This window comes from Ahaetulla prasina, chromosome 14 (assembly GCF_028640845.1).
Source record: "Ahaetulla prasina isolate Xishuangbanna chromosome 14, ASM2864084v1, whole genome shotgun sequence".
Classification (NCBI taxonomy): Eukaryota; Metazoa; Chordata; class Lepidosauria; order Squamata; family Colubridae; genus Ahaetulla; species Ahaetulla prasina.
Genome location: NC_080552.1, coordinates 19960389 through 19982642, shown reverse-complemented (window position 1 = coordinate 19982642; position 22254 = coordinate 19960389). Strand labels below are relative to the sequence as shown.

The 22254-nt window shown below is 40.3% G+C and overlaps 1 protein-coding gene across 1 annotated transcript in view; it reads right to left on the bottom strand.

Annotated features, from left to right (window-relative positions):
- SMURF1 (SMAD specific E3 ubiquitin protein ligase 1) overlaps positions 1 to 22029 on the bottom strand; it is a 43119-nt gene extending 21090 nt beyond the window's left edge. Inside the window, exons 1-3 of the mRNA XM_058157770.1 lie at positions 21582 to 22029; positions 1776 to 1814; positions 716 to 824 (exon numbers count right to left, since the gene is read on the bottom strand). Of these exons, the coding sequence (XP_058013753.1) occupies positions 716 to 824; positions 1776 to 1814; positions 21582 to 21636 (203 nt within the window). The 5' untranslated portion in view covers positions 21637 to 22029. The remainder of the gene's footprint in view (positions 1 to 715; positions 825 to 1775; positions 1815 to 21581) is intronic.
- Between the last annotated feature and the right edge of the window lie 225 nt (positions 22030 to 22254).

Here is a 22254-nt window from a genome sequence, read left to right as displayed (position 1 = left end):
TAGTGTAAAGCATTTCAGATGACCAGTTGCGTAAGAGAGGAAATGTAGAAGGAATGGTTATTTTATGGATTATTTGGGAACTGCTTTCTTAAGACTATTCGGTAACCTACTTGCATTCATTGTGTTATTTCTCTCTTGCTGTTAAGTTACCTTAGGCCCTGGTTCCTAGGTACAGATCAAGGTTGTGGATACTTCACGCAAATAAATATGTCAGAAACAATGATGGTGTCTTGGAACCCACCTCAGTGAAGCAGGCGGCATAGAAATTTAATCACTCCCACTTATGACTGCATGACGATAACTTTGTTGCTTGTATCCTTACGATTTATACTGATATTGTTTCCTGGTATGATTTGATTGCTTATTTGTATCCCGTGACTATCATTAGGTGTTGTACCTTATGATTCTTGACGAACATATCTTTTATTTTATGTACACTAAGAACCGTATGCACCAAAGAAGAATTCCTTGTGTGTCCAATCACACTAGTGCAGGGGTCTGCAAACTTGGCTCTTTTAAGACTTGTGGACGTCAACTCCCAGAGTCCCTCAGCCAGCAAAGCAAAGCTGGCTGAGGAACTCTGGGAGTTGAAGTCCACAAGTCTTAAAAGAGCCAAGTTTGCAGACCCCCTGCACTAGGCCAATAAAGAATTCTACTACTTCTACATCAGTGAAAAAAATATGTAAGTAAAATAATTGCTGAACAGCCAACTTACAAATCATAATGCTGGTTCCACTTGGGATCTAAGGTGTTCTTCACAGTGTCGGTGGAATGACACTGACCAGACCCATCCACCACAATCTTCGCAAAGGGGTCAGGAAGCCCTGCAAAGGACGAAGGCAACCCAGTCACCACAAAGACCAATGAAGCTAGCGGATGACTACTGAACCACAATGTTTAACAACTGCTCTCTTTGTAATCCTGAGAGGTAATGTTAAAACAGTTGCTGGGAATACAGAACATTTTCTCGCTGGTAAAGTTTTTTTTTTTTTACTATGGAAGGGGTAGAGCATGGAGTAAAAAAAAACAAAAAAAACACAGACCGTGAGCGAAATACACTCAGACCTCTTTTAGTGGCCTCTTGGCTTAAGGTCTCTATTTCAATCTTTAACCCCACCTCCCCAAAGACCCCAAACCTAGAGCAACGTTGGAGCCAGTCAACTTTTGCTATGCTGTACATGCCTTGGGTGGCCCTTGATTTAAAAGCTGCATGCCCCTGGAAAAGAACACGAATTTCCCGTGAAGCTCTCGATCACTAACTAATTCCATGGTGTGCTATTTTTAAAAGTCCCCTGAAATTCTGAAAAATGCAACTAAGCCTTTTTCGGGTTGCTAATGTACGATCTTCAGCGTGTCACACCAGGCCTGTCCGGGAAAAGAACTTGCGCATTTCTTAATGCAATGGTGATTCCCGGTTAATAAACTGGGACTTGATCCTGCCATCTCACAAGAGGAGATATTAACCGTGGCTTACAGCGCCTCACCCAATTTGGAAGGAAGAGAGTGAGCATGAGCAGAAATGTATTTGCTGGCAGCCGCCAGAGTTGAGCTCTGCCTTTAAGCAGCTCACAGCAAAAAGATCACTGCTCGCTGCTTCGTGGTCTGGTGAATAGAAGTTTCAGACAGTTACGCTTCCGACTCTCGAAAAATTTTCCTTAAATACCCTCAGCAGAAACATACAAGATCAATAGACATACTAACATCAGTAGACTAGCTTCAATAAGCGCGAAGGATGCGGTGGGGAGGTATGAAAAAGTATATTTTCAGTTACTTACTGAAGAAATCTTTCTTTGCAAGATTCTTGGCACAAAGCACTGCGAGAAAAAGAGAAAGGTTAGCAGATTCCACTCATATTTCAGCATAAACAGCTCAAGCTGGGAAAAGATTTCTCTTACACACCCCAGGGCACAATTTATAAAAAGCTCAGAGACGCATACAACTGGATTAATAAATAGCAGCATTACGTTTTGATTATTTTCATGAATCGCACAGCACATATTTTCCCAAACCTGGGCTTTTGCCTTCTAATTCATTTATATGGAGAAACCATGGAAAGTTTGTTCGTTGTACTAGGAACTTTTTTTTTTTAATTGGCCGTTTCTAGGATTTTGAGAACTCAGACAAGGTTTGGCTTGTGTGATCAAATTAAAGCCTTGTTGAGATTCAAGTGTTTTCCAGCCAGCTTTGTGGTTTCTTACTAGAGTTTTTAAAAAGTTATTCTTCCAGCAAAAGGAATCGACACTTAGTATTATCACAGAGGTGCTATTCTTAACAAAAATGTTTTTGATCACTAAAAGAAACCAACGATAACATTACAGACGGGAGCAGAAAAAGCAGCCTGAAAATTCAACCAGTTGCCTTTAAACAAAAATATTGTGAAATGCTGCAATTATGAGACTGATTGAAAAGCATTCATGTGGAACAATTCTCAGGGCACAACTTCTTTTATTCATAATCCTACTGTGGGTAAAGTTGCAGAAGTAACCATGTCACACACCTCAAACTTCAACTTCTGAACTGACTCTCTATAAAAGTACCTTTCCTTACGGGCAATGAACGTATCAATAGCCTTAAAACACACACACTGTTTGCTGCTACAGGCGCTCAATATAACAGGAAGTCCTCGACTTACAACGGTTCATTTAGTGACCGTTCATAATTACAACAGCACTGTAAAAAAAGTGACTTACGGCTGTTTTTCACACTTAGAACCGTTAGGGCATCCCCCCGTGGTCACGTGATCAAAATTCAGATGCTTGGCAACTGGTTCATATTTATGACGGCTGAGGTGGCCTAGGGCCATGTGATCAGCTTTTTGTGACTTTCTGACGAGCAAAATCAACGGGAAATCCAGATTCACTTAACAACCATGTTACTAACTTAAGAAATGCAATGATTCACTTAACAACTGTGGCAAGAGAAGTCTGTGACAACTGTGGCAAACTCACTGAATGTTTCACTTGGCAATTTAAGTTTTGGGCACAACTGTGGCCCTACAGGTCAATTACCGGTATTACAATACCCTTATTTTTGCGATGTACTTTTTTAAACAATTTCTTGCTAGAATTTAATGACAAATAACTTTTGACTTCCAGCATCCACTCATGATAGGGAGTTCAGAAGGCTGTTACTTGTGCATGCACGAGCAAGCACATCAATAGAAACATAAAGAAGACTTTGAAAGCTAAGACCAAAGGTTTGTTTAATCAGAAAATCCATTCTAGTCCTGCTCTGTCAAATACACCCATTAGCTGCCAACAGCTGGCCTTTAAAAGTGAACCCTGAACACGAAGGTTCATTTATATAGCAAAGTCAATACCAAGGCCCAAAACAAGCCACCTTCTCCCGATTAGAGGCGTGTGACAATAGGGGCTTTAAGCTTCATCCGAATCATCCAAAGTGCTTTCTCCGTTTTTAATTTAACGAAAACATTCATTCCTTGACATCTGTAGTTACATGAAGAAAGGAAAAGGCTGGTTGAACAATGGAAACTATGCCATGTGTCTGAAAGAGAGTTTTAGACAAAAGAACATGTAGCTGAAAGGAATGGCGTCTCCTTCCTGCTTCACATTAGGTTTCCTTAAATTCCACCTTTTTTTTTTTTGCTGCTTCTTTCAACTGAGTTTACTTTGCTATCAGGGTTCAGTTGGGGGGACAAAATGAATCTGACAGGCTTAAGACTGTGGGCCGCATCCAACACACTGAAATGTAACAGAAATTAAAAGTCCTGCATTTGGATAGCAAAAAAAAAAAAAGCCCAAGAGATGATGTTTGGCCTGGCAGTGGTGCATACGAGAGAAGGACAAGAGGTGTCTAGCTAGTCGCAAACTGAGCAACATTGCCAGCAGTGCCCTGCAATTGTAAAATAAGTTAAACCCGTCTTAAGCTGCTTTAAGCGAGTAGCTCCATTCTGTAATACAGGGTTAGGCTACGCAAGTGGAGAACGCTCTGGATGAAACGTTTCAAGAAAAAGGCAGAATGAGCGAGACCACTTGCAGGTGGATGGGTAGGGATAGCTAAAGAGGTAGAATGGAAACGTTAGGAAAAACAGTTGGAAGAGCTGGCTATATTTAGCCTGGAGAAGAGAAGATTAAGGGCTGACAGAATAGCAGTGAGGAGATGATCCATTCACCTTCGCTGGAGGCATTTAGTAGAGGATCATTAGCTACTCCTTAGTGGTGCTGCCGTCACAATATTCCTTTCAGGGGATTGGGCTGGATGAAAGCCAAGGCCATTTTCAATTCTATGATTCCCCGACAGCTGATAAGACTACCGGAAGCTAAATCAGGAATCGGGAAATCGATTGTCCCAATATTTTCAATTAGACACGATCAGGCTAGAACTTTAAACGGAAGGATCTGCTGCCACCATACAGCTAGCCTTCGACTTACAACCACAACTGAGCCCTGAATTTATGCTGCTAAGTGAGAAATCTTGTTAAGTGAGTTTTGCCTCATTTTTATGACTTTTCTTGCCACATTTGCTAAGTGGATCCCTGCCGTGGTAAAATTAGTGACATGGTTGTTAAGTGAATCTGGCTTTCCCATTGAAGGTCGCAAAAGGGGATTGTGTGACCACCGGACACTGTGACCATCATAAATATGCCAAGCCTCTGAATTTTGATCACGATAACAGGGGTGCTGCAATGGTCGTAAGTGTGAAAAATGGATGTAAGTCTTTTTTTAGTGCCCTTGTAATTTTGGATGGTCACTAAACAAATTGTTGTAAGTCAAGGACTACCTATATCTAGTTTAGCCTCTCAAGTGGTCATAAAGGGGGAAAAAACTACTGTATCCTAGTTACCAGATCACATTAAAATAGTCCAGAGCTGGATTTTTTCATCGCTAAAGAATCTGCAATCTCGCATTTTTCTTTCTCTTCATTTGGTTTTACAGAAATAACACATCTTTGGCAGGAACAGCGAAACATAGGAACATTAATTTGACTACTTCATGAGATCTGATTGTGGTTCAGTCAAAACAGAACTGTTATTTCTTTTATTCATGTCTTATCAACTGCAAGCCAAGAATGAACCAACAGATACTTCATTTCCTCAAGATAGAATTACAGAGTCTGGTTCCTTACAAAAGCAATCACCAACTGAGTGCCCTCGACATAACCCATACTTCAATTCCCAGAATTCCCAAGCAACATGGATTTTACCTTTGCAAATTGTGAGAACTCCAGGGAGAAGGGCTCGCGACAATAACTGGGTGTGCAGTGGGGACATGTTATAAAGCCATATGCTCATTTTAGGAAGCACAATCTGTTTGGCTCAATGGTTTTCGTGTAATACTTGCAACTTGCTGAACTCCCTAAATTCCCACAGCAAAATCAGAATTCGCTCTATGCTCAGAGCAGCCCAAAACGCTATGAGTTTTTGCTACCGGGCCACCATTCACAAGGTTTGCTTTCGTCATAGTATAAGCTGACTGAGAAATACTGCAGGTTAGACAGCTAGAGATGAAAAGGAAAAGAGACAAAACCAGTCAAGTAACACTTAACTCAGGTTGCAAAAATTCAACCTCATTCTTCGAGGGAAAGAATTTTTTGATCTTTGCAGTAATGGAAGAAAAGCAAAAAGAGAGACTGCCATAAGCCAAGATCAACAGCTGGGTAGAACGATGCAAGGTTAGGATGCAGACAAAGCCTGGAGGTAGCTCTGATTTTGTAGAAATTTTGGAAATAAAGACTTTCATTAGCTCTAGTGTTGGTCAGCTCCCTGGCAGCTTGCCTGGGCAAAGAACAGGGGTTGGACTAGAAGGCTTCCAAGGTCCCTTCCGACCCTATTATTTTATGTTTTATGAACTCTGAAGCGCCACAAGGAATTAGAAAAAAGAATTTTGGAAAGGCGACCAATATCAACAAGTTATGTGAACAACTTGTCAGCCACAACTGATCAGGACAGTCTAAGCAAATCACAAGTTTTATTCCATACTTTAAATGTTGAAATAAACCATTCTCACAACTTAATTCTAAAGCTTAACAAGACCTATAGAAACATCAGAAAGAAACAGCTCAACAGAAAATGCAGATATTTTCTCCTTGCCACAAAAGTAAACATGTACATCATTAGCAGAGCCAGAATGATCAAACCACGTTGTCCTCCCAAAAGCAGGTCTAAGTAAACTCTCTCTTATGTATGCCAAGAAATTCTTGTTATCAAAGGCATCCGGCTGCTGATACAGGGATGGAATTCAGGATATTATTCCTCCCGAATTAAAACCAATACCCTTCATTAATGCAGCCGGTTAGACTCACAATTTCTCTTACGGACAATTAATGAACGACCATCTTGGGGAAGGAAGAAGTTTTCTTCCAGAAGGCTAAAAGCACCGTTCTTTTTCCCTCATGGCCAATAGGTAGTTGATGTTCATTGGATTGACATCAGAACTTATTGCCAATTTCTGTCCAGCCCTGGCCTGAAACTGAATGTTTTGTACCTCTATAGCTATCTAAAATGCTAACATTTTCTGTAATAAACTTAAAGGCAGTATTAATCCTCCTGAGTAGTACCAAGGATTTTATCCTGTCGTATATGCTACAGACACCACTGTAATTCCTGAGTTGGATAAGTGTGCTTGTAAGAACCTGTCTTAAGGCCACCTGAGAATTTGCTTCTATTTCCACAAAATACCAAACTAAGTCGTTCAAAAAAACAAACTACAGTAACACATAATCTGATCATTCAACAGCAGCATGCTACGATTTTCTAAACGTCCATTGGAGAGCTGACAATCTATAACTTCTGCGCATTAAAATAGTATCAACTGTGTAGTACTGCATAAGATCTATTTATACGAAGCTGAAAGCAATTCAGGTAGCTATTAAAGAATAGCAGTTCCTCGCTACTCATCCATTAAGAAGCTAGAATTCCTCAGGATTTATTCACACCTTCTTAGCCACTTAAATTCAGTCTAACAGCATTCACATCCAAAATTTTAAAATAACTCATCATGCTTAGCATTATCCATACTCGACAGAAATTCCATTGAACAGAGTTGGGACCTAATTATACTTCAAGTGCTTTATTAAAGTAACAGATTAAAGACTCAATGGAAAGATAGTCAAAAGAGAGAAAAAAAAGAAGCCTCAGTAGCAGACATTTCAGGGTTGACTTTGATCATCTGTATCATCTGAAGACTTTACCACCTCCCCAGCCCCCCCCCCCCAACAAAAATCCTTGCAGCATTTCTGCGCTGCATTTCAAGAAATCCTTATTTTTAGTTTTCCGTAGGACTTTCCCTGCTTAATTCCACTGAAAGCTATCTCAGTGCACCAAAGTTCCCTTAATGGCTTTCAGATCTGCATAATATGCAATTCCCCAAACTCAAAAATCATCAGTGACCTATTTAGGAGGGAAACTCTTTTCTAGTAATTCTATACCCAACGGAAGGCTATGTGCCTCACAATGATTTCTTTCCTGCTTTCCAAACGGGCGACGTAATTTGAACAACTGTACCATATTAATTAGAGTGTGATATAATATACTACCAATAAATACAATCAAAAATCTACAGATGACCCCTGAGCTCTCCTACTTCAAAAAAAAACAAACAACACACCCCAACACCTAAGTGCATTTAATTGGAAGAAATTATGACAAACAGGAGCAGCTTCATCCTAAATTAAATCCCCCAGAATGCTAGTTCAGATTTAAGTTTTAGCTGAAATTTGATAAAAAGTTTCTCTTGACTCTCTTCCCTATGAAGTTATTAAATATTTATTTTGTCGTAACACCCTCATTGTAGTATTCTTCTCTTGAAGCAGATACATTCATTTCTGACGTGGGAGGCACTTGACAATGAGGAAAATTCATTACCTGTAGTCCTCAACTTGAGGCCATTCGTTTAACGGCCATCCAAAGTTACGACGACACTGGAAAAATGTTATTTAATGACCGGTCCTTGCACTTAAAAGCATTGCCGTATCCACACTTGTGTGATCAAAATTTGGGTGCTTGGCAGCTGGCATGTACTTACCAGGTTTTCAGCCTATCTGGGATCACATTTGTGACATTACAGGCAGTCCTCGACTTACAACAGTTCATTTAGGGACCGTTCAAAGTTACAACGGCATTTTAAAAAGTGACTTATGACTGTTTTTCAGAGTTTCAACCCTTGCAGCCTCCCCGTGATCATGTGATCACAATTCAGACACTCGGCAACTGACTCATATTTGTGACGGTGGCAGTGTCCCGGGGTCATGTGATCCCCTTTTGCGGCCTTCTGACAAGCAAAGTCAATGGGGAGAAGTCAGATTCACTTAACAAACGAAGGGTTACTCACTAATAAACTGCACTGCTTCATTTAACAACCGTGGCAAGAAAGATGGGGCTGTGTGGCTCAGACTGCTAAGACCGTCTGTTATTAACAGCAGCTGCTTGCAATTACTGCAGGTTCAAGTCCCACCAGGCCCAAGGTTGACTCAGCCTTCCATCCTTTATAAGGTAGGTAAAATGAGGACCCAGATTGTTGGGGGCAATAAAAGTTGACTTTGTATATAATATACAAATGGATGAAGACTATTGCTTGACATAGTGTAAGCCGCCCTGAGTCTTCGGAGAAGGGCGGGACATAAATGCAAATAAAAAAAAAAACTGTGGCAAGTAATATGGGGCAAAACTCACTTAACAAATGTCTCATTTAACAACAAAAATTGTGGTCGTAGGTCCAGGACCACATGTATGTTGGTTCCTGTCTGGTTTTTTTTTCCTATGTAAATCATTAACAAAACAACAAAAGCAGCAATGAAATGCGGGTGCTGAATCCAAAAGTGAATTCAGACTTCTAATGTTTTTTTTCTGATTTCCTCAGAGAAGGAAAGAAGTCCAAGCTGAATCTCTAGGGCTCTAAGTCAGGGGTCTCCAACCTTGGCAACTTTAAGCCTGGAAGACTTCCCTAGCCATTTGGCTGGGGAATTCTGGGAGTTGAAGTACACCAGGCTTAAAGCTGCCAAAGTTGGTGACCCCTGCTCTAAGTCACCCTTGTTGGTTACTCATTTTCTTCGACTGCCTGAGAGCAAACCTCTCTGTTATTCAATAAGCCATGACACCTGAAGGAAGAGCTGTAGAATTCTTTTTTTAAAAAAAAAGCAGTTTTAAAATGCTCGCTGCTTGCATAATTCAGACAATGTTGTCCATGTATGAGATGCATGTTCTTCCTCCCACTAGCAAGCATAACTCAGATTCCAAGTTTCACTTCATTTGCCAAAAATGTTATGCATACTTAATACTTACAGTTCGCTGAAAGTTCTGGTTCAGGACAGTGCTGTACAATGACCCATAAGGGCAAATGAAATGAAGAATCAGGCTGTATTGGCCAAGGTCAAAGATACAAACATTTGGATCACGTTTGAAATCCAAGCACTTCCCCAAGCTTTAGTTTCATCAACACATCTCCAATGTTAGTCAACACTTGAGAATGGAAACTGCTAAACAACCTGCTCTTGAACAAAACTTGAGTGGAAAGAAATGAGATTTGTGTAAATCCAGACTGATCAGCCAAAACCAAATGATTTTTTAAAAAAGTAAGTACTGTAAGCTTAGGACCAGATCTTGAATAGAAGACAACCACAAAATGTCAGGACTTGAAGCTAGACTGCAAAGATACGCACACGCATATACATCCAAAGTAACGCAACAACAAACTACTTTCGTCCTATTGCCAAAGAAAGCTCTTGCAATTTTTCTTTCTTTTTGAGGCAGGAGAGTGTGATTACATTGTGGCCCTCAGGAAGCATTCAAATCTCTGCAAATTGTCTAGTCAAATGGATAACTGACATTGGAAAGTCTCCTCTCCTTCCAAAAGGACTCTTAAAAAGCCATTCCATAGTTAGAAATGATGAAATATTTCTTATTTTTATAATACTGTTCAATTTATTCATATAAAATCAATCCATTTATTCATATAAACATTTATATCTTCCCATTCCAAATGCCTCTTTACAAGAGCACTGAAGAAAGGACATCAACCCTCTCCGATACATTTGAATCCCAATCATAGGGTGTTTTTTTTTTAATGTTTTCAATCGGCAAAAATTCATTTCCAGATAAATCAGTTGATAAGAAAACTAATTTTCATATGTACTGAAATATCTACTCTAGGCAAAATACTGATTGTTCAGTCTGCATTTTGGCAGATCACTTTCTATTCACCCAGTGCTCTTTTGTAAGTAAAGATATTTGCACCTTCGGTCCTCAATGCTGACAGAGCAGAGCCAGGAGACTGGATTACAGGAAAACTGTTTGTAGGGCACATTCAGAATAGAGTTGAGGATATTGCCGGATTTGAATGAACCTGTTCTAGCATAATTTATAGCCACTTGTGATACAAAGTTCAGGAAATGTTGTCTTTAGCATCTTCTATTGTGACTGAACAGCCTTGTGAATCATTATGTTAAACTGTCTTTAAAACAAAAAGCAATTCCTGGCACTTGATTTATGTGGCTTCGAAGTTAATAGGTACAGTTCCTTTAAACCCTTGGAAATCAATGGGTGAAACAAGACCCTCAGGCACAGAAACAGTGGTGGATTTCAAAAAATTTTACTACCGGTTCTGTGGGTGTGGCTTGGTGGGAGTGGCTTGGTGGGCGTGGCAGGGGAAAGACACTGCAAAATCCCCATTCCTTCCTGATCAGCTGGGACTTGGGAGACAGAGAATAAATGGGGGTGGGGTCAGACAGAATTTTTACTACCGGTTCTCTGAATTACTCAAAATTTCCGCTATCGGTTCTCCAGAACTGGTCAGAACCTACTGAAACCCACCTCTGGATAGAAAGTAATGTGTGGCCCATGACTGTCCTGGTGTTTCCATACCTATTATCATAACTTGGAAAATTGAATTATTCTGAGAGTTTATAAGTAACTCTTGTTGAGGGAGGGAGGGAGGGAGAAAGAGAAAGAGAGGTGGGGGGAAGCACCAATTCTGTGTTTTAACTTAATTTGGTACTTTTTTTATCTATGCTTGTAAACATTTGCATCTTTAACAAAACTGCAAAGAATGTAAGGTAGCCGTAACAATGCATGCTATTATGAAGGAGGGTCTTTTTCTAACTAAAGCTGTATCAGCCTATGTAATGCACTTTTGTTCCTCAAATATGACAGCATTCCTCTAAATCTGAATCTATACTCTGTTTGTATAGAGTAGATCTGCACTAACAAACACTGAGCGAACAAAAGAAAGTGCAATGTAAACTTGCTGTCTAACCACTGATGAAGAAAGCAGATTGTATTCAGAACATCTAAAATGACAAAATAGCCAAGACCCAGCAGGACAAATTTACTTGTTCTGAATTATCCTAGTAATATTTCTCCCCCACCTTTTTTTTTTGCTCACAGCAAAACTGCACTTAAACTAGGGCACTTAAAACATTTTAATAGTGATATGACTCTACAGTACTGTGGAAACCAGCTTTGTCACTATACACAAGCAATGTGATGCTCCTTAGTTGCAAGCGATATCTTTCTATTCCATGGGTCAAGATGAACTATAGAACTTCGTTTCTATTGCACAGCTAATATGGTAAAGATGGTGGCATTATAACACAACATCATGTAATAAAGCAGCCGTCTGCTTTCAGGGAGGATTAGATTTAAATCGAGTTGATTTAAATCATGATTTAAAAATCACTAGTAAAAAGGCTTGATTTAAATTAACTCAATTTAAATCATAATTTTTAAAGAGCAACTGTCATCTCTGTCCTGCAGCAGCTCCTCCTCTGACCTGCTGTTGACTCACCGACAGTTCCAGTATTGCGGAATATCCAGCCTCATGCTCCTAACTAAGCTCCATTTCATGCTAAATTATTAATGTATCTTAAATAGAGACTATCTTTAGATAGACTTTTACTCCAAAAGCATTCTATTAAAATAAATTTGGCAAAAATAAAAAAAATCCAAATTAAATTAAAAAAAATGATTTAAATTTTTAAAAGTCCATTTTTTTAATTTTTTTTTAAAAAGTCATCATTTTTTATCCACCCTGTCTGCTTTTAATTATGTGGATTATGGAGTGTTTGTGAAAAGTCCATGCAGACTCATAAATAAACACCTAGACAGACATCCTGGAACAGCAGGGAAATTGTAGACAGTGGCATCCTAGAGGAATGAAAAGCAAAATGTACACATCATGCAACCATTTTTCAAAGTTCACTGTTAACAAGATAATTAGGAATGCCCATCCACAAATCTGTTGGGCAATCATAGAAATCCTTGCACCGATGGGCTAATTAAGACACTAAGAGATGGAAAAAAATTCCTGAAATACAACATAGTCCATTACTCTAAATCAACTTTCGCCAACCTGGTGCCTTCCAGACGAGTCAGACCTCAAGCTTTCATAATTCCCATGGAGGAGCAAGGTGACTGGAGACAATTGAAATACACAAGAGGGTAATCTAGAAAAACTGTCTGAATTAAAATGGCAGGAAGAAACTGATTAACATCTGAAATAAGTCCATTGCTCATTTAAATATTGCACTTTAGGAAAGAGCAACCTATCCTTCTGATAGCTGTCACGATTCTGTTGCTCCAATTTTGCAAAGTACAGACAGTCCTCAACTTATGACCACAATTCAGCCCAAAATGTACATTGCTAAGTGAGAAATTTGTTAATTTGAGTTTTGCCTCATTTTACGACTTTTCTTGTCAAGCTTGTTAAGTGAAGCGCTGCAGTTGTTAAAATAATAAAACACTGTTGTTAAGTCAATCTGGTTTTCTCATGGACTTGGCTTGTCAGAAGGTCGCAAAAGGGGATCACGTGATCCGGGGACACTGCAACCGTTGTAAATACGAACCAGTTGTCCAAATGTAAATCACATGATCATGGGGAGGCTGCAATGGTCATAAGCGTGAAAAACGGGTGTCCCTTTTTTCCAGTGCCGTTGTAGCTTTAAACGGTCACTAAGCAAACTGTTGTAAGTCCAGGAGTACCTATAGTCAAAAGTGGTCCAGATCATACTTCCATCCTCCAAGGTGAATTCATCTGAGAATTTATATTAGTCTGAAATGTCCCAGTAGACAGACCAGCTCTCTTTTCCACCTCTCTCTTCGGTCCATCTTCTTTTCTGGGAATAGTTTACAAATATGTGTCGATTCAGTTAAAAACAAACCGTCCTGACATTTTAATTAGAATTTTCCCTAAGAAATATTTTTGACTGCAGGTTAGCACATTTCAGTCTCCCTCTTCAAGTTTTTGAAACCTTCTGAGTGACAGGGGTGTAACTTTAATTTTTCATTTTTAGCAAGGAATTCAACAGATCATGGACCGATTTGGTTTCCTTCTTAGCATTTTAGTATTAGAAAAGAATACAGTTGGCTGCAATTCTGGGAGGCTGAAGGCAGGGTAAAAGATTTAGCAACACCAAACAAACATCACTAGCTAAGCAACCAAGTGGCCTTCCAGATGTGCTGGATTTACATCTCTCAATATTCCCGGCCAACATGATCCAAGGCCAAATGTCAGGAAATACGAGAACTGAAATTCAATTCATCTGGACAGCACCCATTTGCGGAAGGTTACAACAGAGAAAAGCGCTTGCAGAAAGGGTTTTTTCCCCCCTTCCTTGTAATGTTTGTAGCTTCTTTTCAAGATGCTCCAATTTATAAAGAACATCCTGAGTTATCCATTAAACTGTCTTTGACATATTGCAGACATTTTTGATTTTTTACTGTATCTGGGAATTTCTTTCCTATCTCCCAAATGATGATGGCTGCGTGGCTTGATGAAATGAATTAGTTGGAATGAGTGGTTTTAATAAAGCTACTGTATAGTTTGTGGGTGTGCCTATTGAGGAGGATGACTATATTAAATAAAGAGAAAACATAATACAAAAAAAATCATTATTTCCCTATTTGTTTTTCACCTTCTGTAACAGGTGCTCAAAGTGGCATACGTTACATTCCCTTCTCCTATTTTCCACAAAAACAACAATCTTGTTGGTTCAGGCTTAAACTGACCCTAAGAGCTTTTATGGCTGATGGTGGAACAGAATTAGAAGTGAGGAGACCCAGATTCAACACCTTAACTTCTACACTGACTCTTGCTCCTATGCGAATAAGCTTTGAGAAAATTACTTCCAAAAGAACACAAGTAGCACTCCAGCAGTTTAGAAGAGTGCTATAAATTTACTTTTCCTTGAACGAGGAGGGAGCAAAATTTAACCTACATTCTATAATTGTTCTTAGCATATTTGACAGCAAATCGTTAAGGGGTGAGCATGTCGCTTTACGCATCCCTTTATATTTTTAGTGACAGGAGATTTTCAAATTAATCTTTGCCTGTTAGGTAGCTAATAGTTAATCAATATGGTAGTTATTTGTAAAAGTTATTTCTAGAGCTTGACATAAGTAAGGAGAGGCACGCCTGATCCAGAGAGAATTTTGTGCAGCTGCAACGGAGGTGAATCTACTTGGAGCCATGCACCACCACACCCTTTCTCTAGGAGTCCAATTTCTTAAAGAATGGATCATTTTACTCGCAAAGAGAGGCAGAAAGATGACTAAGAGATGCTTAAATGGCATTTATCTCATTTAGTAAACTCAGCAGATAGGATTCCAAAAGACACATTAAATATGTACGATAGGATTTGGGCTCTTTCCATGAACCCTTTGGAAATGGGAAACCTCACTTTTAAAAGCAGAGTGCTTTCATAGACAGAAAAGATGGCTGTAATTTGAGAAACGAGGCCCAAGAAATACGTATCCACGCGAAATTAGTTCCACAGTTCCTCGGAATTCAAACGGTGTCTTCCAGAAACAAGAGATTTCTTTGAGCTATAAATTGGATGGCCCAAAGGGATTTATCTCTGCTGTACGCAAGCTTGCCTTTGACACAAGCCAGTGCAAGTTTTGGCCTCTCACATGATTAAACATTGCTGAATGAAAAGTAACCCCAAACCATGTACTGCATTAGAATTCAGCACATTCTTGCCCAGAAAAATCTCATCTAGCCATCAACCTAGGGGCTATTATCTCTCTCTTTTATCATTCTTCCATGTGTCAACTTTCATTCTCTTGCCAGACTTAGAATTCAAAAGCCAAATTAGGTATTTAGAACGTTGGGTTATTATTTTCATTTTTCCCTTGTTTTTTTGGCATAGCAAATTCTATCTTTGGAAGTTACTCTCTCCCTGTGAAATGTTTTTATTATTCAAGAAATTAAACAGAAACTTTGTATCGGATCAATAGGGCAATGTACAGTCTAAATAAATAATTGAGAGATATTTATTTCGAAGTGCTCCATGCTCTGACATAGCCTGTTCCCATAGTTCTCTAAATTAGAAGAAAAACATTTTTTTTCAAAAGGGCAACTATTTAATCATTACCATATTAGTAGTAAAAATCTGACTGGGATTCCAGCCTATCAGTTTAAAGGGTACTGAAAAGAGTGAAGAAATACAATCTATGCAGAGCAGTCAGTTAGCCACCTAAATTTTCTACTTGGAAGTAATTTTCTGGAGAGGGATCATCCTGGAGAAAGTCTACCCATGTGGTCACTAAAACCCAACACTGACTTGATGGCACATAATCATATATTAAATGATTTACTGGAGCAAAGAACCCAGAGTTAAGCTCATCTATTCCGCAGAATTTGTTTCCAGCTGTAACAAAATAAAATGACAGTAGAAGCAAAAGGATATTATGCAGGCCACATTTTTGAAAAGACGGACCCTGTCATCACACATTTCTGAAAACGACCAGAAAAAAAAAATCAACTGGGCCACTTATAATTTCAGTGTCAAAGATCACTAGTTAACTATGCTGCATCAGTCAACATTGATATTCGCATCCAGCTTTAGGGCATGGTGCTCATCTCCGTTTCTTGACCAAGGGAGCCAGCGTTGTCTGAAGACAATTTCCATGGTCATGCGGTAAACACGACTATTCACCAAAGGGACACGGAACCTTCCTACCAAAGTGCTACCTATTAATCTACTTGCATTTGCATGTTTTCCAACTGCTAGATGGGCAGGAGCTGGGGCAAGGAACGGGAGTTCACCCTGTCTCACAGAGTTCGGGTCTCAAACCTGGACTTGTCAGTTCTCTGACTAGCTCAGCGTCTTTAACTGCCAAGCCATCGTGCCCCCTCAGATGTCAGTATGCTGGGCGTAATCTCTTCAATCTTCTTTTTAACATACAGCTCCAATGAACTTAATTTCAAAATCTGACCTATTATAGTTTGAAGCTTCCATTATAATCCAATTTATGGGAGGCTGGAGAAGAACTGTCTTTGCATTAATAAACAGGGTGATTTCTTATACTTCACATTTTCAAACCATGTTTCTCTTGCTATTACAGGATAGCGCTGATATCACCATACTTCTGCAGCTAATTAAACTCACCATCCAAGATGAGCTTTTAAAAATAATTTCACCCGTCCAACCATCTCAGATCAATGGTTTGTTTTGTTCGCCAGGCTGTATTTAGCTGTACTCTTCTGCTAATGCAATAAATATTGCTGCTGTATTGAATTTCCTTTTCCTTGTTATATTCTCAAATCTACATCAAGGGCATGAATAGAAGTTGACTTAATGAAAGTTTTTTTAAAAAAAGAGCAAAACAGAGAATTAAATCCACAGAAATATTTGGGAAAAAGGAGGAATCAACTTTAATTTGTCCAGTGCTAGTAACTAAAATATAAAATGGCATTTGGACACGTTATACCCACATAACAAATTTCAACATTAGTCACTTGACCAATACAATACTCAATAGATGCAGTCTTTCAAATTTCTTCAACCACATCTGGAGACTTGCAAACGAAAATACAAGCAACATTCAAACCATTCAAAAACAAACCAGTTTGGCTTCGAACAATCAAATCATCTGACTGTTAACAGACATAATATGTGGGATTTGCTATTGAAGGGCAACCTTTTTGCACCCTATGGTAGCAAATTATTAGTTATATCTATGGTATTACATAGTAGCCTCTAAAATGTCATGTAATAGTGCATACGAAGATATGAAAATCTGAATGTGCTTGCAAAAATATATGGAGCAGAGAGCTTTAACCGAAGCCAGGTGTTAAGAAAGTTGATATGTTCAAAATTAAATGAGTATCGTTGCAAGCTAGAAATCTAATGCTAAATAAGTTTGTCAAGATTATTTCAAAAGGATTACACACCAGGTCCCAGCCTACCTCTATAGCCATACTTATATAATAAAAATTAATTTTCAGGGAGTGCTAGCAAGTTAAAAATATTACTAGCTTAATTATTACCTAAGATTTATAATTTACAACTCAGGGTTTATACATAAAGAAAAGTAGAGCTTAGTATGGCCAGCTTTGACTTATTAAAAAAAACAATACTGAAATTCATAAACGAATGGTCTGAGACAGTATGGTAGCTTTCTACATTTCTACCAATCGCATCAACCCAAACAAAGTTTAGATAATCTGTAAAATTCTTAACTCGGTTGTTATTCTCAACTCTCAGGTATCACTTCTGTTATAATGTGAATTTGGCCAAGCCTCTTTTTTCTGACAATATATCTTACTTATGTGTACAATGTCTGATGCATGATTTCATACACACACACACACACACACACACAGACAAGTTTTATTATAAGTGTGTTAGCCTCTAATGAGCATTAAAATTGTTTTCTGGCAAATATTACTTGCTGGGTTTTTTTAAAAAAAGAAGTCTAGCTTTGTATTTTACTTTACAAGCTGTTTCTATCATGGCCAAGTTCCAATTAGTCCAAGACTACTTAACTTAGGCCAAGCTATACACTGACATGCAAAACTATCAAAGAAAGTAACTAGAACTATTCACCCATTATAAATTGGATTGGATAGTTAAAATTAGTTTTCTATCATTCAGAACAATTCTGTATCTAAAATATTTGCATGTAAAATAAAGAAGTCACTTAATATGAGAAGTAATAATTTATTTAAAATGTATCTTCTTGAATCAGTTTTATTATGATTTCCTTGCTTTGGTGATTGTGGGCTGCCCAGTCATTGGGAGTAAGGCAGCATACAAATTTGATTTTAAAAAACAGAGCGAGTTTAGTGTAAATTAAGACATCAGGCTAGAAACCGAGACCCCTTGAGTTTTAGTTCCACCTAAGGCAGGCGTCCCCAAACTTGGCAGCTTTAAGACTTGTGGACTTCAATTCCCAGTTGACTTCTGGGAGTTGAAGTCCAAAGTCTTAAAGCTTCCAAGTTTGAAGACCTCTGACCTAAGACATGAAGCCTTGAGACATGAGAGTGGGTGTCCTTGGGCTAGTCATTCTCTCTCAACCCTAAAAAGCAGACAATGGCAAACCACTTCCAAAAAATCTTGCCAGGAAAACTGTCAGGACTCTTCTAGGCAGCCTCCATGACTAGAAGGCAGTCAATCATGACTAGAATTCACCATTCAGCTCACTCACAGACACAGAGAGACCAAGCAATATCATGGTTAGGTTGTGAAGTCTCCAGTTTAGAAGCTTCAGTCATGAATTTGCTATTCAGCATTAGAGAAATTGTTACTTTAATAGTATCTTCTTTATTTACAAGAAAGCAACAGTTAGCAACAGAATTGCTACTAAGTAGGGATGTTGAAAATAATTACAGGAAATGCATAAAAGTACTATTATAATGCTAAGCAGTGACAAACCTAAATTAAAGAAATAGTTATGGCATATATTTACAGCAGTTATATAAGTTTATAAGAAAAGAAGAAGAAAGCATCAAGCTGGCATGACAATATAATGACTTCTGTATAGTTTTAAATGTTTCACTCCTTTTGCATCTGAAATGCCTTTTAACTTCTGAAAAAAGACATTGAAATAATTAAATTAATGAAGATCAGGAAGACAGAATATCAACAGTTCAATAATCAAGACTTCCATTTAAAAAATGCAACAGTTAATTTGTAGTTCAATGAAACCAATGCAGAAAAAAATGCAATTAATCACTGCCAGGTGCTGAACATTTGGCCCATCATTTACCCTGGTAAATGGAAGTATTAATTTTTTGAGAGAAGTGAAAACACTCTCAAGCAGAAGCCACACAAAACATAAAAAGAAAGTTGATTTCTGAATTATATTTGGCAAGCAAATGTCACTGGGGTGCTGAACTACAATTCATGTGGCTTCCCGAAAGAATTGTCAAACTTTTTTTAGTAATTCTCAATGGAATTAGCAAATATTCCTAGTCGTATCTGAATTTCATTCAAAAAAGAGGCAGGAAGTTAAATACTGTCTAGATTCAAAAGACCAGCTCACATACTTTATCTCCATAGAAAAGTGTGCCATTCTACAAGGTATAGACCTGTCCTATGTGTATTTCACTTACATTAGTAATACACCAGTTCTATAACATAAATCAATGTAATTAACCTCCTGTTACAAGAGAGGGAGAGAGAGAGGGAGGGAGAGGGAGGGAGAGGGAGAGAGAGAGGGAGGGAGAGGGAGAGTGAGAGTGAGAGTGAGAGAGAGAGAGAGAGAGAGAGAGAGAGGGAGGGAGGCCACTGAAGGACAAAAGCTATCCAGCAAAATCATGGTTAACATGCAGTCTAAAAGTTTCCACATTCAGCTTTCTGAACAGGTATCTGACAGGTTTCTTAGTAAAGATGTCCGGTTACATTTATTACAATAAATATTTCACATTAAAAAAAACCAAGGGCACAGTTTTAGAGCCATGATCACTGAGGCTCCCTACTATCCCTTTTCGAAAGCACCTAATTTCCTTCTGACATTTGAAGGAATCCTCAATGGAAAAACCCTTAGATGCAATCTAAGTGCGCTTTAATACAGATGACATAGGGCACCTCTCCAAGAAGTCTTGAACAAAATCTGTCCTTCCCGTCAAGCCTCATAAAGTCTGGTTGGCCAGGCCAATTTTTACAAACATAGACTATCTGTGTTCCCATGAGAAATCTATTCTGTCAAATATTAACACACAGCACTGCTTTAACACAGAAATCCAGTTGTATATAATACAATCCTCTGAAATAGTTTTAAACAAGGTGCATCCAGAAAATTCCAGTTATTCAACAACCCAAAGGGAAAACAAATAATCAAATCCTTAATGAGGTTTATAAATTTGAAAGTCTCCAGCCCCGAGGAGCTGCAGGAGGGGTGAAGGATTCGGCCTCCTTTAGAAGATCCCCTAAATTCCAACCAGCAAGGGGGGAAAAAAAACCCACAACCAACCAGCTTTCCCCAATTCCACTGCAATGCCGAAACACTCAGAACTCAAATGTCTGCGGGGCATTTTTGCCAAGACAGCAGAGCAAGAAATGAAAAGAGGGGACAAGATTTCTCCCAATCCACCAAACTGGGCAGATGCGAGGAAGGATTCCACACATACACCCCAATTTGCCTAGGAAAAGGGGAAAAAAGAAGGGAGAGACAGTCAATCCACAACAGCAGGAACTGTCTCAGTACTGTTAGCCATCGTGTGTTGCTCACCATGTTTGAATGTCAAGGCCCAAATAAGGCCTTCCTTTACCTGGCCAGAGCAGCCCTTTGAAAGGTGAGGCCCACCTGTCCTCCTACCTCTTCAGCTCACCTGGGGAAGGAAAGGAGAAAGGAGGTCCAGCAGTAGGACAACTGTAACCTTCTCCTCTTCCTCCACGGCCCAGAAGGCTTGCCTCTCCATCCAAACAAGGCTGGAGAGGAAGAGAGAGAAAGAGGGAAGGAAAAGGAGGAAAGAAGAGAAAGAGGAGGAGGAGAAGAAGAGGGCAAAGAGAAAGAGAAGCAGGAGGAAAGGAGAAGAAGGAAGAAGGGAAGGAGAGGATGAAATAGGGGAAGGAAAAGGAGGAGGAAAGAAGGGAGGAAAAAAGGAGGAAAGAAGAAGAAAAAGGAGGAAAGTAGAGGAAGAAATAGGGAAGGAGAAAGAGGAGGAGAAAGAAGAAGGGGAAGGAGGAACAGGAAAGGAGAGGAAGGAAGAGGGGGAGGAAAGTGGAAAGAAGAGGGGATCAAAAAGGAGGAAAACAGAGGGGGAAGGAGGAAGACATAGGGGAAGAAGAGAGGAAGAAAAGAAGGAAGAGAGGAAGGAGGAACAGGAAAGGAGAGGGCGGAAGAGGGGAAGGAAGAGGAGGAAAGAGGAAAGAAGAGAGGATCAAAAGGGAGGAAAGCAGAGGGGGAAGGAGCAGGAGGAAGACACAGGGGAAGGAGAAAGAAGAGAGGAAGAAAAGAAGAAAGAGGGGAAGGAGGAACAGGAAAGGAGGGGAAGGAAGAGGAGGAAAGAGGAGAGGATCAAAAAGGAGGAAAGCAGAGGGGGAAGGAGGAAGACACAGGGGAAGGAGAAAGAAAAGAAAGAAGCGGGGAAGGAGGAACAGAGGAGAGGAAAAAAGAAAAAAGGAGGGAAGAAGAGAGGAACCAAGAGGAGGAAGACTCCCTGCTCCAGAACCCATCCATCCATCCGGCCCGCCCGCCACACGCGCGGGACTACAAGTCCCATCACCCCAGCCAAGAGGCGAGGCCCAAGCTGGAGTGAGGGGTGTGTGATGAGCTCCGGGGCCCCTCAGGAAGGCATCCCAGGCGCCGGCTCTCCCCCCCCCCTTCCTCAGCGGGACGGCGCCGGCCGTTGTCGCCCGGGGCGGGTGAGGCGGCGGCGGCGGCGGCGCCCCGGCGTCTCTACCTGTGAGGCGGACTTTGATGCTGGAGCCGGCCCTCCGGGTGCCCGCGTTCGACATCGCTCCCCTCAGACCGACCCACACGCAGGGCGGGAGGCGGGATCAGCCGCCGGCCACGGACGCCCCCATCCGCGCTTCCTCGGCCGCCCGTCGCCGCCGTCAGGCCCGACCTGCCTGCTCGATCCCGGCTCGAGCCTCTCCCTTTCCTCTCCTTCCTTTTCTCTTTCCTCTTTTTCAATAATATATTTATATATATATATATATATATATAATTCGCCTTATTCCCTTTTTTTTAAAAAAAATAAATAAAAAAGGGAGGGTCCTCCTCCTCCTCCTCCTCCTCGGTACGGAAAACTCAACCGCTCCGGTTCTCCTCACGAAGCGGCGGCGGCGGCGGAGGCGTCGCCGCCTCACGGAGCTCGACGCCCGCCCCGCCGGACGCGAACGGCGACTGCGCGAGCTCGCGCCGCCCCTCCCCAGCCAACCGCCCGCCTTCGCGGCAGGGACGGCCCCGCCCACTTTTTTTTTTTTTTTAATTCCCCTCTCTGTATATATATATGTGTGGGTCCTGTGTGCGCGCGCGCGCCGCGCTTACGCCAGAGGACGCGCGTCGCGAGCGCGTCCCGGCGGCCATCTTGGGGAGGTCCCGCCTATCATAAACCTTGGAGCGCGCGAGCG